Source organism: Lipophrys pholis, assembly GCF_963383615.2.
Source record: "Lipophrys pholis genome assembly, chromosome: 8".
NCBI classification, from domain to species: Eukaryota; Metazoa; Chordata; class Actinopteri; order Blenniiformes; family Blenniidae; genus Lipophrys; species Lipophrys pholis.
Window position 1 is genome coordinate 3,503,277 of NC_137630.1, and position 16,818 is coordinate 3,520,094.

General features: G+C 45.6%; 1 protein-coding gene across 1 annotated transcript; it reads right to left on the reverse strand.

The window, feature by feature from the left end:
- Nucleotides 1-207: 207 nt before the first annotated feature.
- LOC308113964 (leucine-rich repeat-containing protein 38-like) lies at nucleotides 208-15,588 on the reverse strand (the record flags this gene model as incomplete). Its single annotated transcript, XM_080470554.1, has 2 exons — nucleotides 208-455; nucleotides 14,961-15,588. The coding sequence occupies 2 exons, from the start codon at nucleotides 15,586-15,588 to the stop codon at nucleotides 208-210; spliced, it is 876 nt and encodes a 291-aa protein (XP_080326680.1).
- Between the last annotated feature and the right edge of the window lie 1,230 nt (nucleotides 15,589-16,818).

The following is a 16,818-nucleotide window of genomic DNA, read 5'->3' on the forward strand; positions in this document are numbered from 1 at the left end:
TTATTTCATTGAGCCACGGATGTGACACATATTCACTTCGACCAGGACTCTGATTGTTACCCACAAAGCCCTGGCTGGTTTATCGGCAGTGCTGTTGAAACTTAAACATTCAGGAAACTCAGTTCTTGTTCACAGTGATTCAAGTCTGCTAGTTAATTCCACCCTGAGCCATGTTTCTCCTGATAGCTCAGTCAGATCGGACTCATGTCAGTCATTCCCCTCCTCCTCATCTGCTTTACCACCTTTGCTGAGGCGCTGAAAACAATGGACCGTTGAAGCGAGGAAGAAGCTGGTCATGATGGCCGCCACGGACACGGAGATGCCCGAGAAGATGACGATGAGGTAGTCGGTGAGTGTAAGGATTCCTTGGCACTCCCTGAAGCTGTCTTCAGACAGAAGACTAAGAGGAACACGACCTCCGTCCTCCGGCAGAGAGCACTCGATCCCCTCCAGACCTAAGAGAAACAACCACAGAGAGGGTCAAACATGAAGGTCAGACCTGCTCCTGCCACAGTGTCCTGTCTGGCCAGCGTGATGAAAAGTGTAAAAGCAAGAAAGGAAGCATCCAGGCAATATCATTTCCCGGGAGTTCACACTTTCGGTCACAGTAGCAGACAAAACACGACACTGCGACCTGAGCTGAGAGGTTCTGCAATGCTACAGTGAAAGCGCCCTTAAGGCAAAGCAGCTGCAGCATGTCGCTGCAGCATGTTACCGCCGAAATGTTGCGTTGCAGCAGCAGGAGCAGGTCACAGCAGTAGAATGTAACAGCAGCAGCAGGTCACAGCAGCAACAGCAGCAGCAGCAGCAGCAGCAGCAGCAGCAGCAGCAGCAGCAGCAGCAGAATGATGGTAGAAACATGCATGTCAAAGACTGAAACACGCCTCAATCTTAGGGTATGTTTTGTCTTGTTATATAGCTTAACATGGAGATTGCACTAACTTTTCCTTGAAATGTTCCGTTTGTTCAAACTGAGTGAACCTGTTTGCATTAAAACACAGGGAACCTTTTGCTTTTTTTGCTGGTGTAGTGGAAACTAAACTGTGCTGTATGTGGGCCCTGAATTAAAATGAGTTTGACACTTTCTCATGGTCTGGCTTGAGACAGAAAGATATAACAAGGTCCAGCTCCAGCTTGCTCCCCTGGGTGTTTTTTTTTAACCTCAGACTGAAAGCTGCTGTGACAGGTTCTCTTCCAGCAGAGAGGATCTGTGGCCCAACGGTAGAGGACTTCATGATCCAACATTCTCTTCACATCTAACTTGAGTTAAAATCATTTTTTGGCTGGAGGCCATGGCTTGAAGGGAGCTGCTGGCCTTCAGGCGGTTCCTGCCTGGGGGGGCCAGCCGTGAGGTATTGCCCCGCCACCGGCCTCAGTTACACCACCGGCCGCAGTTACACCAGTTGCACGAGTGGTCTCAGTTACACCACCGGCCTCAGTTACACCACCAGCCTCAGTTACACCACCAGCCTCAGTTACACCAGTGGCCTCAGTTACACCAGTGGCCTCAGTTACACCAGTTACACCACCAGCCTCAGTTACACCAGTGGCCTCAGTTACACCAGTGGCCTCAGTTACACCAGTGGCCTCAGTTACACCAGTTACACCACCAGCCTCAGTTACACCAGTGGCCTCAGTTACACCACCAGCCTCAGTTACACCACCGGCCTCAGTTACACCAGTGGCCTCAGTTACACCAGTTACACCAGTGGTCTCAATTACACCACCAGCCTCAGTTACACCAGTTACACCAGTGGTCTCAATTACACCACCAGCCTCAGTTACACCACCGGCCTCAGTTACACCACCAGCCTCAGTTACACCACCGGCCTCAGTTACACCACCGACCTCAGTTACACCAGTGGCCTCAGTTACACCAGTTACACCACCAGCCTCAGTTACACCACCAGCCTCAGTTACACCAGTGGCCTCAGTTACACCAGTGGCCTCAGTTACACCAGTTACACCACCAGCCTCAGTTACACCAGTGGCCTCAGTTACACCAGTGGCCTCAGTTACACCAGTTACACCACCAGCCTCAGTTACACCACCGGCCTCAGTTACACCAGTGGCCTCAGTTACACCAGTTACACCACCAGCCTCAGTTACACCAGTTACACCAGTGGTCTCAATTACACCACCAGCCTCAGTTACACCACCGGCCTCAGTTACACCACCGACCTCAGTTACACCACCAGCCTCATCCACAATTCGTCACAAAGGCTCCAGTGAACGGATGAGTAATTTCTAAGCAACAGAAATCAGTGACTGATGACAGAATCAGAAGTTCGGATGAATGAGATGGCGAACGAGCAAAACACACACCAGGGGAAGGTTGAGAGCTGGATACAGATGTGAGGGATTATGATAAGACTACACTGAAGCCCAACAGAAACACGAGAAGACACTGGACCTGAGAATGAAACAGGAATCATGAGAAAATACGACGCAACTGATATACAAGACAGGGGCAGTATTTAACCGTGGGGATGGGAAGAAAAAACAAACAACCTATAAAACCATGAAAACCCAGCAAACAGGATGTTCATGAACATCCTGGACAGATTGTGGATCTCTGGCTGCTTCTCTGATCGATGGTCTCCTTGCCTGGTCTTCAGTTCAGGTGGGCGGCCATGTTTTGGTAGGTTTGCTGTTTTTCCAGACTCTTTCCAGTTTGAGATGATAAATTGCACAGTTGCTCGTGAGGTAATATTTTTTAGAGCTTAGCCTTTTCCACAACGTCCTCGCTGATCTGTCTGATGTGTTGCTTGGTCTTCATAATAAATATTTTCTAATGAACGTCCGAGGCCTTCGCAGAACAGCTGTATTTCTACTATGATTAGATCACACAAGCCGGGTTTATTTAAGGGGTCAGAGTAAGGGGGGGGAAATACTTCCGAACACTCTTTTATGTGTGGAAAATGTAGAAGACAATGAATCATTTTCCTTTCACTTCAGGTCGTGTTGGTCTGTCACATAAGGTCTCAATAAAATACATTTGTGGTGCCAAAGTGGCCATTTTGGAGAGCCTGACCAATCTGCTTCACTCCAGCACAATCAAACTGGGAACAGATTATGTTTACATTTTTTTTTTATGTTTTAAAGGTGCAACTGCATCATTCCAAAGGGATTTTCATTCTAAAAGTACATTTAAAAAAAATAAATCTTTCATTTATGCTGTGTGCCAACTTCATTCACTGTGACCCAGTGATGTATATCCTGATACTTACACATCTGAACAAATCTCACAAGTGTTCCCTTTATCGTTACACTAAAATGATTCACATATATATTGTAGTTTTAGAGATGTGCTCTATTCATTTTGGGTATGTAACCTTTAGAGCAGAAGCCTGAAAAAGAGCCTGGGGCCTTTATATGTACTGCAACAGGTTAACACTAGCAGTGTGGGGATTTCTTTATACAAACCCAATTCCAAAAGATTTAGGTGATCCAAATATTAAATAAAAACATCAATTAATTCCAAGGATCTGAAGAATGTTTTTGAGGTTGTTCATAATAATCAGGTTCTCAGACAGAATCTCATTAATAAGGCACAACCTTCTATTGGAAACCAATGAAGAGCAGCTCGCTGGGAAGTTTAACGGTTTTTAAAGTTGTTTTTTTTCCACAATGTTTTTCATTGTTTTCAGCATTCATACAGATAAAATCACTTGTTATACATTATATATTGTTATACATACAACCCACCCCATCCCATCCCTCTCCCACACAATAAACAAAACAAACAAAACAACAACTTCTCTCTCTTAGTCTGTCTTCTGATGGATAGAACATACTACAAATATGGTGTACGTCATTGTGTTGGGTATAATGTAAAAATGCAAAATAAAGAAAGTGATCAGAAATAAATACATTTACAGAATGATATTAATAATAATAATACCAAAGAAGTTTAACAATAGACAAATAATATTAATGGTAAACATGCCTTCAGCTTCGTTCTAGTATTCAGCGTTATGTTTAAGTGCCATTTTCTGGGTTTTTCTCTTTTAGAAGCTCGTTTATATCGTCACTCCTTATGAAATCATCGAATGGTTTCCAAATACGCTGGTAGACTTCCAGTTTGTCCTTTAATATATGCGTTATTCTTTCCATGGATTTACATTGTGCCATATTTTTTATCCAAACACTGATTGAAGGTGAGGAAGTTTTCTTCCAGTAAAAAGCTAATAATCGCTTTGCTTGCAGTATTGAAAAGTCAATGAGTTTATATTGTTTGGATCTGAAATTGAGATTAGTTGGGCATGAATGTAGAAATATCATTTTAGAATCTAGCGGAATATTTACAGATAGAATTGATCCCATCTGGCTGATCACCTGCTTCCAGAATTTCTTAATTTTGTCACATTCCCAAATGCAGTGTATGAATGTGCCTTGAGCCTCATTACACTTATAACACGTGTCGGGTGTGTTGCCATTATATTTATTTATCTTTACGGGGGTTTTATAGGTTTGCATTAACCAGTTGTACTGTAATACTCTTAAATTAGTATTAGCTGTTTGTGTCTGGGCCTTCTTACAGGAAATTAAACCTAAATTTCTTTAGAAAAGGTGGAGAACGCGGGGCAGCAGTTAAGTTATGGAACGCGCATGGAAGTGAACCCAGAAGTGGAGCATGAATACAATCATGTGTGCACCCACGACCTAAGCACAGTCTGCAGACAAGCCTTGCAGAGAGCATGTGAAGGCCTTATGCGATTGCTGCTTCGCCCGCAGAGACAGGAAGGATTACAGAGTCACGGGAGCTGCTGCAGCGTCTCAGCCTCTGCCCAGCTCCGTTCTCCCCCGACACACTACCAGAGGAGATACGGATACGGACATCTGAAGTGGACCAAAGCAACTCCAAGAAGAGGTACCACAAGGTGACCAGACGGGGCAAGAAGAAGAAGGGATGTATTAGAGCACGATTATAGCGCGGAACTTGTATACAATGGACGCTGCCGACAGTCGTCCTCGCCAATGTCCGCTCACTTCGGAAAAAAACAGACGTACTCCAGGCTCATGTGAGCCAACTGCACGAGTACAGAACTGCTTCTATCCTGGCGTTTACAGCAACCTGGCTGAATCATGACGTTGACAACTACATGCTGCACATCGATGGATTGGGCTCCCCCATCAGGCTCGACTGCAACTGTGACCTCACTGGTCAACAACACGGCGGAGGTGTGTGTTTCTACATTAACCCCTGCTGGTGCTCCACAGTCCACGTCAGATAGAAGCTGTGTACTTTGGACATTGAGCTCCTGGCTTTGTCTCTCCGTCCCTTTTACCTCCCCAGAGAATTCCCCCAACTCTTCTTTGTCCTTGTGTACATTCACCCCAACGCTAACCCCACTTTAGCAACCGACCACATCAGGAGCTGCCTGGACAAACTTAAACAATTATCCCCTAACTCCCCCAAATTCATTCTGGGAGATTTTAATCACTGCAATCCCAATAAATCCCTTAAAGGCTTTGTACAGTACATCACACGCACCACCCGCCTGGGGAAGACACGGGACAAATGCTATGGTTCTGTTTCTGACGCCAACAGAGCTGTGGCTCTTTCCCCCCATAGAATCAGAATCAGAATTCCTTTATTGTCATTGTTCCTCGGAAGGACAACGAAATTAAAAATAGCAGCTTTCATAAATAGTGCAAACAACAGAAAATGCAAAGATAATTAGTGCAAATGCCATAAAAACAACAAATCTATAAAACTGCAAAAATAAATAGAATAATGCAACATAAAAACTTTTTAAAAAACTGTACGGTCCCGAGGGGGCATTTGCAAGACAGAGGGGAAAAACAGCAGTTCAGGGTGTGTTGGTGTTTGAGGTGTTCAGGGCAGCAACAGCTCTTGGGTAGAAACTGTTTTAAAGTCGTTGTTTTTGTCTTTATTGCCCTGAAATGCCTCCCTGATGGCAGAAGTTCAAAGAGGTGATGACTGGGGTGTGAGGAGTCCCTAAGGATGTGGTGGGCTCTCCTGAGGCAGCAGGTGTTGTCGATGTCTTCCAGGGATGGGAGAGGGCAGCCAGTCAGTTTCTGGGTGGTGGTGATGACCCTCTGGAGCCTCTTCCTGTCTGCTGTGGTTGCAGCTGGCGAACCACAGCGAGATGCCATAACTCAGCACCGACTTCACCGAGCAGCGGTGGAAGCACAACAAGAGCTCCGGTTTTAAGTTGTTCTTCCTAAAGATCCTCAAGAAGTAGAGTCTCTGTTGTGCCTTTTTCAGGATTGCTGTGGAGTTAACGGTCCAGGTTAGGTCCTTGCTGATGTGGATGCCCAGGAATCGAAAGTCTGACACCATCTCCACCCGTTCCCCAGTTATGGTGATCAGCTGAATGTCCGGTTTACACCTCCTGAAGTCGAAGAAGTGATTAAGCTCCTCCGGCAGTGAGGCGTCCCCAGAGGTTGTGGTGGTGTTGCTGGAATGGAAGTTGGTGATGTGCTGGATCCCATGCCACACCTGCTGGCTGTTGTTGTGTTTGTAAGACCGGAGTGCTATTTATTGTGTTCTAGATATGTGATGAGATTTTTGTATTTTGCATTATTTTATTCATTGTATTGCTGTTTTTTTATTGGTGTGAATTTATGCATGTTATGATTGTTGTTTTATTGTTTTTATTATTGTTATGCACTTTCCGCGGAGCAGTCATGATTTGTAAATAGATTACATCTGGGCGGCATGAGCCCCGTTAGTGACACCCTGCACAGCCAATTGAACCGCTGGCCAGAGACTCCGGGAACCAGTCAGCAGTCAAACGAAGGCGGGACCTGAAGCACAGAGAGAACAATACGGAAGAGGGAGAATGCTGGCGGGGGAGGATGCTGAAGCACAGATGAGAGCATAGCCACCAGAGGACATGCGCTGGAAGCTCGCACACAGGAGGGACGGACGCTGGAGGGACGGACGCTGGAGGGATGGATGCTGGGAGCCTGACGACGGCGAGAGTGTTTGAAAAGTAACACAGCGTGAAACAACATCAGCGGCAGTGTGGGTGTGTGTGGCTGCATGGAGTGAACTGACTGGGCTGAGAAATAAATGCAGAGCATCTTGGAGGACCTCGGAAGACCTCCACCTCACTCAAGTGAGAAAAAGGACTCGGATCCGGACTTTTTAATTGTTTTTAGGCCCTTTGAAACTTTGTGTGAGAACACGTTTTAGATAGTTTTTAAAGATCTTTTAAATTAGGATATTACCTTTTTAATAACGCATCCTCCCATGTAGATTTTAATAAACCCTGGGCTGAATGTAAATCGAAACCGTTGTTGTCTCTCTTCTTTGATCACTGACCGAGTTGCTCTCCCCTCGGTAGAACGAACCACTTTTAAACAAGTGTAACAGTTGCTGCTGAAGTCGTCCTCGATCCTCTGCTTGTAGACTGCCTTGGCCTCTCTGATGCTTCTCTTCAGAGCAGCACGAGCACAGTTACTCTGTTAACTTTAACTAGGCGTTATCTTGATGTTAAAGTTAACGCACCTCCGGAACTCCGCAAACCTTTTACCAGTGGTTACCCCTCACCATGGCATTCACTGGCAGCGCTGCGCTCATGATACCAGCTCACCAAAGGAAGGACAGGGTGAACCGTGGACTGAACTTGTTGGGGCATCATCCGGCCAGGATGTCACAGTCCGAGTTGTGGAGGGTGATCTCTTCTTCTGTGGTTTGTATGCAGGGATCAAGACCAGCGACATATGATCAGAAGAACCCAGATGGGTTGACTACGAACTCAGCATGATTAAAGTCCCCCGCGATCACATGCACTGCTCCTGGGTGGTTGTTCTGTTGCCGGCTGAGAGCAATGTCCAAGTGGCGAAGAACCATGCTAGCGTTAGCATCCGGTGGAATGTCCACAGCAGTCTCCGTGATCATCAGAATGCAGCGGTCCTGCACAAGTCTGTTTGCTGCCAGCTGAAGCTTCAGCTCATCCATCTTGTTAGCGAGGGATCTGACGTTGGAGAGGAAAATGCAGCGGCGGTTTGTGTGGCTTTCTCCGCAGTTGCAACCTCGCTTTTGCTTCCTCTCGGCCCGCCGTCTTCTCCTCCTGCCTGATCACCTCACCATCCTGCTTGTCCCCGCTTACACCCCAATCATCAGGAAAATCAAGAAGGTGACCAAGACCATGAGACAGTGGACCAGTGAGAGCATAGCCACTCTCCAGGGATGTTTGGAATCCACCAACTGGAGCACTCTCCTTCCCTGCTCTGATGACCTCAATGAACAAGTGGAGCTGGTCTCCTCATACATCAACTTCTGCAAGGAAAATATCATCCCCACCAGGACTGCCACCATCTTCCCAAATAATAAACCCTGGCTCACCAAAGAACTGAAGTTCATCATTAATAAGAAGAAACAGGTCTTCTTCTCAGGGACAGAGTTGGAGATTGCCAAGCTCAGCTATAAGAACAAAGTGGAGAAGTTTTCTCAGTGAAACCTCCGCTCAGCCTGGCAGGGTCTCAAGAGAATGTCTGCTGTGAACACAACCACCAACAGCAACTGTGTTCACATCCCTGGCAGCACCCTAACATCTTTCCCCAACGACCTTAATTCCTTCTACTCTAGATTTGAGACCAACATCTCCACCCAGTTAGCGAACATCAGATTGAACCTCACACCTGGTGACCCCCCCATCACCTTCCCCACCATGGACGTTGTAAGAGCCCTGAAGAGGTCTAAGGCCAACAGCGCACCTGGAGCTGATCACATCAGTGGCCGTGCCCTCAGACACTGCCGACCAGTTAGGGAGTGTTTTCCAGAACCTGTTCCAGACCTCTATCAGCACTGGAATTGTCCCCAAGTGCTGGAAACACTCCACCATCATCCCAATTCCTAAGAGCAGCAGTTTGTAGAGTGGTGTACCACTTCTCATCTGGAGCTGAATGTCAGCCATACCAAGGTGATGGTGGTGACCTTCTCCAGCAGCCACAGGAACCTGGCAGTGGCTGTGACCACCATGATCCACGGTTCACCGGTTGAGACTGTTGAGGAATACAGATACCTGGGTACCATCTTTGACAACCAACTGAGGTTCCCCTCCAACACTGAGGGGTTCCTGAGGAGGAACCACCAAAGGATGTACCGACTCAGAAACATGAACTATTTTTCTGTCAGCAAGAACATCTTACTGACATTCTATTACATATTCATCTGAAGCATCTTGTCTTTGTCCATGTGCTGCTGGTATCACCCTCCAGGACAGGAACCGCCTGCACAACATTGTAAAGGTGTGTTCAAAGCTTATTGGACTTCCTGCTCGCCACCTGAGCGCTGTGTACGAGCAGCAGACATGCAGCGTGTCACATCACTTCCTCAGTGACACCACACATGCTCTGTCCTCTGCATTTCAGCTGCTCCCGTCAGGTCGAAGGTTCTATTGTCCGGCCTGCATGACCCAGAGAAGGAGAGCAACCTTGGTCCCCAATGCTCTTCTCCTCCTGAACTCAAAGGGGTTACAGTAACCTGGAATTGTTTAGCGCAATGTTGTTCATGTGCAATAACCTCTCAGATCTGCTGCATTTATGATACTGGCTTTGTCATTTTATTTCATATATTTATTTATTCACTCCCCTGCCTTTTTATTTACAGTATATCGCGCATTGTCCATCTAAATTGCCCCTCAGGAACAAATATAGTTTTTTCCGATTCTGATTCTGAGGTTAAACATCTTCCCTTATTAATTTGTTGCGAAATAGAAACTCCACACAACATCAACACACACAAACACCATTTGTCAGCCATCACCCACACACTATTGTCTGTTTATGTGAATGATAATGACAGTGCTCATGTCTGTCTCAGATCCCACCTTGTGTGTGTGTGTGTGTGTGTGTGTGTGTGTGTGCGTGTGTGTGTGTGTGTGTGTGTGTGTGTGTGTGTGTGTGTGTGTGTGTGTCACTGTGAGTGAAGCTGCATCGTGACTAGAATATTACCAAGTGATGAGGTCACCGAATCTCTTTGTCATGGGAGACTCCCTCCGACACACACACACACACACCACACACACACACACACACACACACACACACACACACACACACACACACACACACACACACACACACACACACACACACACACACACACACACACACACACACACACACACACACACTCTCTGATCTAAGGTTTGCTCACTTTAAAAAGAAAGAAAAACGATATTCTGCACACATGATGGAGTTTGGCAGACAAACATAACACACACTATTGATTTAGCATTTCGGAATATTAGGACGATTGTCTTTATGCTAATTGATTTACACACACAAGGTGATTTCCAAAAGTAGATACTCCCCTTCTCTCCATACTCATCAGTGAGGAACTGACTGTTCATACAGCTTTTTATCTAAACTAACATTTTAAAATACTGAAGAAAGATAATAATTGTATGTACTTCCTTTACTGATAATTTGAATTCACTTAAAAAAAATGTGTACCTCCTATTTTAAAGAGAAAGTGACTATACAAGGTGGATAGATTCTGATAGAGGGATCATATTGACGAGGCTGAGAGTTTCTATGATCGCTCAAATTTTGCCTGTGTTTTATAAGCGACATGAATGAGGTTCAGCTCAGACTTAATGAATGATGGCGGTGCAACCCGGGCCTGCTGGCCTCAGGTGCTGCTATAGGCCCCCCCACATCAATCATTGGCCATCCATTATGAATGATGTCACACTACACATATCTGTTTTGTCAGTTTCCTGTTTTATTTTGAAGTCTCACACTGTTTGTCGTTTCAGGCTGAATTACTTCCCCTCTTCGTGTCTGATTGCTGCTCCCTGCCCCGATGTCTTTCACTTGTGCCTGAGTGTGTGATTGTCTTCACCTGGTGACTGCCCTTTTAGGCCATGTTTACAAGTACCCAAGGTTTTTGAAAAACAAATATTTCCCCCAATACATTTACAAAAAAAAAACTTAATTGACATGGACTCGCATATACACCTGGTTCAGAGCTACTATGAGCAGCCAGATCTGTAGGGGGCAGTGTATCGAGACACATGACGCCATGATAGCCAATCAGGATCCTGGAAAAAACAAATCACGAACTGTGGCGTAAATCTCCACCTTTAGAGGCAGACGGAGACACAGAGTTTTTCTAAATCTCCACTGTGGCTGCATTTTTCAGAGCTCATTGTTTGTGGTGACTCGTAGCTGTGTTTATGTGTCAATGTAAGGCTTAAGGGCAGGGAAATATCACAGTTTTGTAAATACCCGAGTATGTGTAAACAGTTGGCTTCAGTTCTGTGTCTTGTTGCCAGTTCATCTGTGTTGTTTCAGTCGTTCCAGCTTTCTTCATGTTCCAAATCTCACGTTGCTTTTTGATCTTTTTTCTGTCTGACCATGATTCCAGTTCAGCCCTCCTCTGACTTCAAGGTTTTTTGACACTCGCCTGCATGACCTTGGCTCAGCTTCTGCGTTTTCCACCTTCCCTTTTCCCCTTGAAGGTACGTTTACACGATGTCCCCGGCAGCCACGGCAGCCCCGTTTCAGGCCACCGTGGACAAAACGGAATGGACGTGAGACAACGCAGGGGGACGGAATGGGCAAACATAACAGATAGTGATTGCCGTGGGCGCCGTGACAGATTTCTAAACTGTCCAAAAATTTGCCACGGCGGCCACAGCACAGATGAGAAACTCAGTAGCCCGTAGCAAAACGGGATGAACGTCACAAAACGTGGCAGCACGTAATTGGCCGTAATAGAACTTGGAGATGGTCCGTAGTGGGACGGGAGGCTTACAGGAAGTGATGTTTAGTGCACGTTCTATCACGGTTGTTTCACGGTTGCTTCGTGTTCTATCACATCGCGCCGCGCTTCGTCACAGTTCTCACGGCGTAGTTACGGTGTATGGTAGCCGCTTCATCACGTTCAATTGCAGCTTATCCCGGCGTGTGTCCGTTTGTGGACCCGACGCGTTGCGTTCTACTCCGGTCTGCCACGGTGCGCACGGACTGGGAGGAAGCCGGCCCGGAGGAGAGGTTTTTATCGGAGTCTGAGCAACCAATGACAGAACACCTGCTACAAGCTCTGCCACCGAAAAAGAAATTAAGAGGTATGTGTGCACCCAGCAAAAGTCTCAGGATACAATGATTGCCTTCACTTTTGGTGTCCCTTTTGGGGCATAAACATGCTTCAAAATGGTCCAGCGTCCACATTTCATCCGTAGAAAGCCTTGACAGAACGTGAAAAATGTGCCAGACCTTCCTCAGAATTCCCCCAAATCCCACGGCGCACTACGTTTCAGGCAAACGGGGCTGCTGTGAACATAGTGTAAACGTACCGTTTGATCCATTAAAGAGAAACTTCTCTCACAACCACAGGTGCTGCACGGTGGGCCAGTAGTTAGGAGGCACTGGTGGTTCAAATCCCACTGGGCGAAGTTTGCATGTTCTCCCCGTCTGTGTGTGGGTTTTCCGTGACTCCAGTTTCCCCCAACAGTCCCAAAAACATGTACCAGGGATCCTTGAGCAAGACCCTCTCTGCTCTCTGAGTGCTACTCTGGGTGGCTGCTACCAAGGGGTCATTCAGGCAAAAATTGCCCCGAGGGCATTAATACATTTATATATAAAAAAAAAAAAAAAACAAAACCTGCTTTGTCTGACCTTTGAGTCCACGCTTCACCTGTGACAAATGAGATGTACTACTGTTGCTTGTTATCTGCCGCCATTCTTCAAAATGACAACTTTATTAACGTCTGTGTGTCTTTGTTCTGTTGTTGTTTGTTTCTGTCTCGAGCTGCTCAGGCCCGTGTGGCTGTTCAACGGCAGCCATGCCAGTATAAAGGCTGCAACAGGAGGAGATTCCAAATCTTTTCCCCAAATCTGAGCTCCATGCTCAGAGTTTCACACAGCGATGTTACCTGACCTACCTAGTTAGCATGATGTGAGCTAATGGCTATCATGCTAGCCATGCCAACTTGGTTTTACAAACAAATGTGAGGTTGGTGAAGGTCTAGTCTAGTTAAAGTTATATAAACGTCTTCTGCTGGTTTAGTTTCAGTGCTGCTTTCTTTTTTATTTCTTGGTTCTGTAGTTATATTAAAGGAACTTTTACATCTTTGATCCAACAGGCTGGATTGAAACATGTCATGAGCTAATTTTCGACCGGGGGCGACATGTTGGACAACGATGGATTACATTAGTATAACCATTGATCAGGTGGAGGGTCCTCCTCTGCTTCACTTACACATCACACCTTTAGAAACGGTTTTCTGAACATTTTCATTCTGAGTTACTGTTTTCAAAACATTTCAAAGTCAATAAAATGTAACATCATTAAATGTATATTCAGATAATATATATTTCTTCTTAAACATCTCCGGAGGGAACACTTTCCTTACTAATACTATTTAATCAATTGCTTTGTTATATCCTACTTTTCAAATCAGATTAAATATTATTTTCTTTAAAAGTCTCCGTTGCACTGAATAGTTGGAGAAATAAAACCTTTTCCTAAAATAACGGGACATAAAACAGCATAGTTTATGTTGCTGAGCGGTGCAGAGAGAAAGTGTATCACCATTATTACATTAACGGAGTCTATGTCATTGTTATGTCATGTTTTGTTTTTTTAGATATTTAATTTATGACGGTCATCTGCACTCTAAGGAAGAGATTAAAAAACAGAAATTAGGACTTTTGCCTGTAAGAGAGGAAATAAACTAATGCACTGTTCATTATGTCTGTAATGAAGTGTAATGACCTTTACACTGCTAAGTCTCTATTAAAAACATTTTATGACATAATGTAGAATGAATGACCTTTAAAAACATGGTGAGATACTCAGAAGTTTACTGTTCGTTGTCTGAGATCTGGAGTTTTGTGTTGTCATCAGAAGAAACAGAGGCAGTAGAATTTATTTATTTTCTGTTGTGTGATAAAGTAAATCAGTTGACATTGTTTATAAGTATAGACGCCCAAACATCAATGTGCAGTTTGCAGTCTTGAGTGACATGAAGTCAAATTTAGGATTAAGCAGTCAGAGATACATCAGACAAGACTCCACTGCTTTTTCAGGATCTTTAAAAGAAAATCTGTTTGTGTAGTCCAGTAAACCTCATTTAATCAACTGTAACTAGATGAAAACATACAGCCTGGAGGTAAACGTCTATGTGAACACGCTGAAAGAGTTATAATTTAAATAAAATGTTGGCGCCAGCCTGCAAGAGGATTGTCTGTTTGCAGGAGAAGAAGTCTGGTGACAGACTGATGGCAAGACGTCCTGTTTAACAATTCATCAAGTCTGTGAGTCTTTAATCAAACAAATTCTTTTAAAAAACTGCAGATAAGATGGAAACTCTTCCTCACTTCAGGATTTAGTTTTTGTCTTTCGTGGCTCCTCTTTCTTTCGGTTTTAAAAGTTCCACCTTTGATTGGACAAGTTATTCTCTTGGCAATCTTCCTGTCACGGCAGTTTTCATCTCCAGGCCGCTCTCTCAGTCGAGGCACTGAACCTTTCAGATGTGTTTGAATCTAACGTGTGATTATGTTTACGAGGCTTGACGTCTTTACGACTGACCAATATAGTATATTCTATTGATGGGGATCATAGAGGAGCTATAGAGGAGCTATACTCATTTAAAAAATTTTTTAATGAGTATAGCAGAATTTTTACTCCATATATGCCAATATTCCCATGTGGGAAGGGGGCAGGAAGAAAATGAAACAGGTTAATAGAAAATGTCCTTCATCTGAATGACCACTGGTTCTTTGTATATAATAGTACAACAGACACTGTTTTGTCCACTGCTGCACACAGACAGACGCCTGAGGTCACTTTGGTAACTGTGTCTGATAAAAGTGGTTTGTTGTTGCCGTCAGTTTGCTGGATTTACTTTCAGTCTCGTTTACTCTGGTCAGTGAAATGAGTGACTGTATCTCAGGGAGTATTTGGATTTTGTCTCCACCCTCATGGGGCAAAATCCACAAGTTGCTGCTGTAAGCAGCTTATGTCTTACCCGTTGGAAGCTTGTTCTGGTTCTCTGTCAGCCACACAAACAGCCTGGCGAAGTGGCAGTTGCAGAGCCAGGGGTTGCCCTCCAGACGCAGGACTCGGAGGGAAGACAGGGGCTCCAGCGCCTGGACGTCCAGCAACGTGAGACCGTTCCTCTCCATCTCCAGCTCCCTCAGAGAAGTCAGCCCCATGAAAGCGTCTGTACCCACGAGGCTGAGGTAGGGGTTGTTCCCCAGTCGCAGTTTGATGAGACTCCTTGATTCCCCAAATGTCCCTGACAGAATCTCCGTCAAATTATTACTTCCCAAGTCTAAGAAGACTAATCTGGAGGATGTACTGAGCGTCCCCGGCTCCAACTGTGAAAGAGAGTTGTTCCTCATGTCCAGGTAGATCAAGTCACTGTAGAGGACCAGAAAGTCTGAAGGAATCCAGGGAATCCTGTTGTTGGAGAGCAGCAGGCGGCGGACGTTCAGAGGAATGGAGTCTGGGACTCTGCTGAGACCGAGGCCGGTGCAGTTCACCGTGTGGTGGTCCGGGCACATGCAGCTGGGGGGGCAAGTCTGGCCTCGTGTGAACACAGTGGAGGAGATCAAGGCGAGGAGAGGCTGCAGCCAGTTTATGCATGGTAACATTGTTGAGGGGGTGGTGATGAATCAGGAGACGGGGGGTAAGGGAGCATTGAAAGGAATGAAGGCTGGGGAGTCTAAAACCACAGGAGGAGAGGCGGGAGGAAAGGTTGCAGGGTTAGTACTGTGCTGGCATCCCTCTGTGCCGTCTGCACTGCAAAAGCAGAAGAAAGTGAAGAGCCATGGAGCAGCGAGGGTCTGTCGTATTCCAGGAGATCATGTAACATCCGTCTGGATCAAACTGCAGCCGACTGGCTTCACCGAAAGAGAGGAGGAGCAAAAACCAAAGCGTGCAGGAGAGTGGGGAGGAGGGGGATGTGAGGAAGAGCAGGATTACCACTGAGGCAAACAGAAGCAAACAAGAGCCAGAGCAGGGGGGGGGTGGGGGTGGGGGGGTGGTAAGCTGCGAGACGTGTTCGTGATGACAGCAGGGAGAACCCTCCACGCCTCGTCAGGGAGCTGCTGAGGCAAACTGCCCGATCACACTGCGACGCTCCCGCATCCTCTCACAGATGCTTGGTGGACGAGCTCAGGCGCCGTCGCCGTATGTTCTGCTTGAGAGTAACATCTGTAACATCTGTAAGAGCAGCAACAGCGCGTCAGCCTGACGCCGCTTCATTCCTCTCTGAGGATTCACCTCTTCATCGTCACTCTGTCGTCACTCTGACCAGCAGGAGAGTGGACGGAGATAAAGGGGAGTGGACAGATCTGAAGGACAGATAAAGGAGAGTGGACAGACGTCGTCGTGCAGCTCACAGCAGGCTGGTTCACATGGACATCAGCACACAAAAAACATGATTCTACAATGGATCTGTCTGTCTGCCTGTCTGTTATTTTTCTAATCCTAAATCCTTCAGCTCACTCTCTTTCACTGATGTCAGGCTCAGCAAATACCTAAATATTACATAAATGTCCTGAAAGCTTTTTTAAATTGTGCAAAAACATGTTTTTGTTTAATTAACCCTTTATGCTTAATTCATTTAAGTCACACACTCACCACTTTAAATTCAGTCCAGAACACTCAAACCACGATACCGACCACAATCACACATATCTTAACGTTTCCAGCTTAAAAAGTTTTTGATGTCATCATTCCACAAAATCATATGATTTACCAAATTCTGTGTACAACTCAAGCAGGATTCCCCTTCATTTCTTATATTCTCAGATAAAATACAATTTCTTGAACAGAACACATATAGAACATAGTCTATTCTCTTCTGTGCAACTATGCTG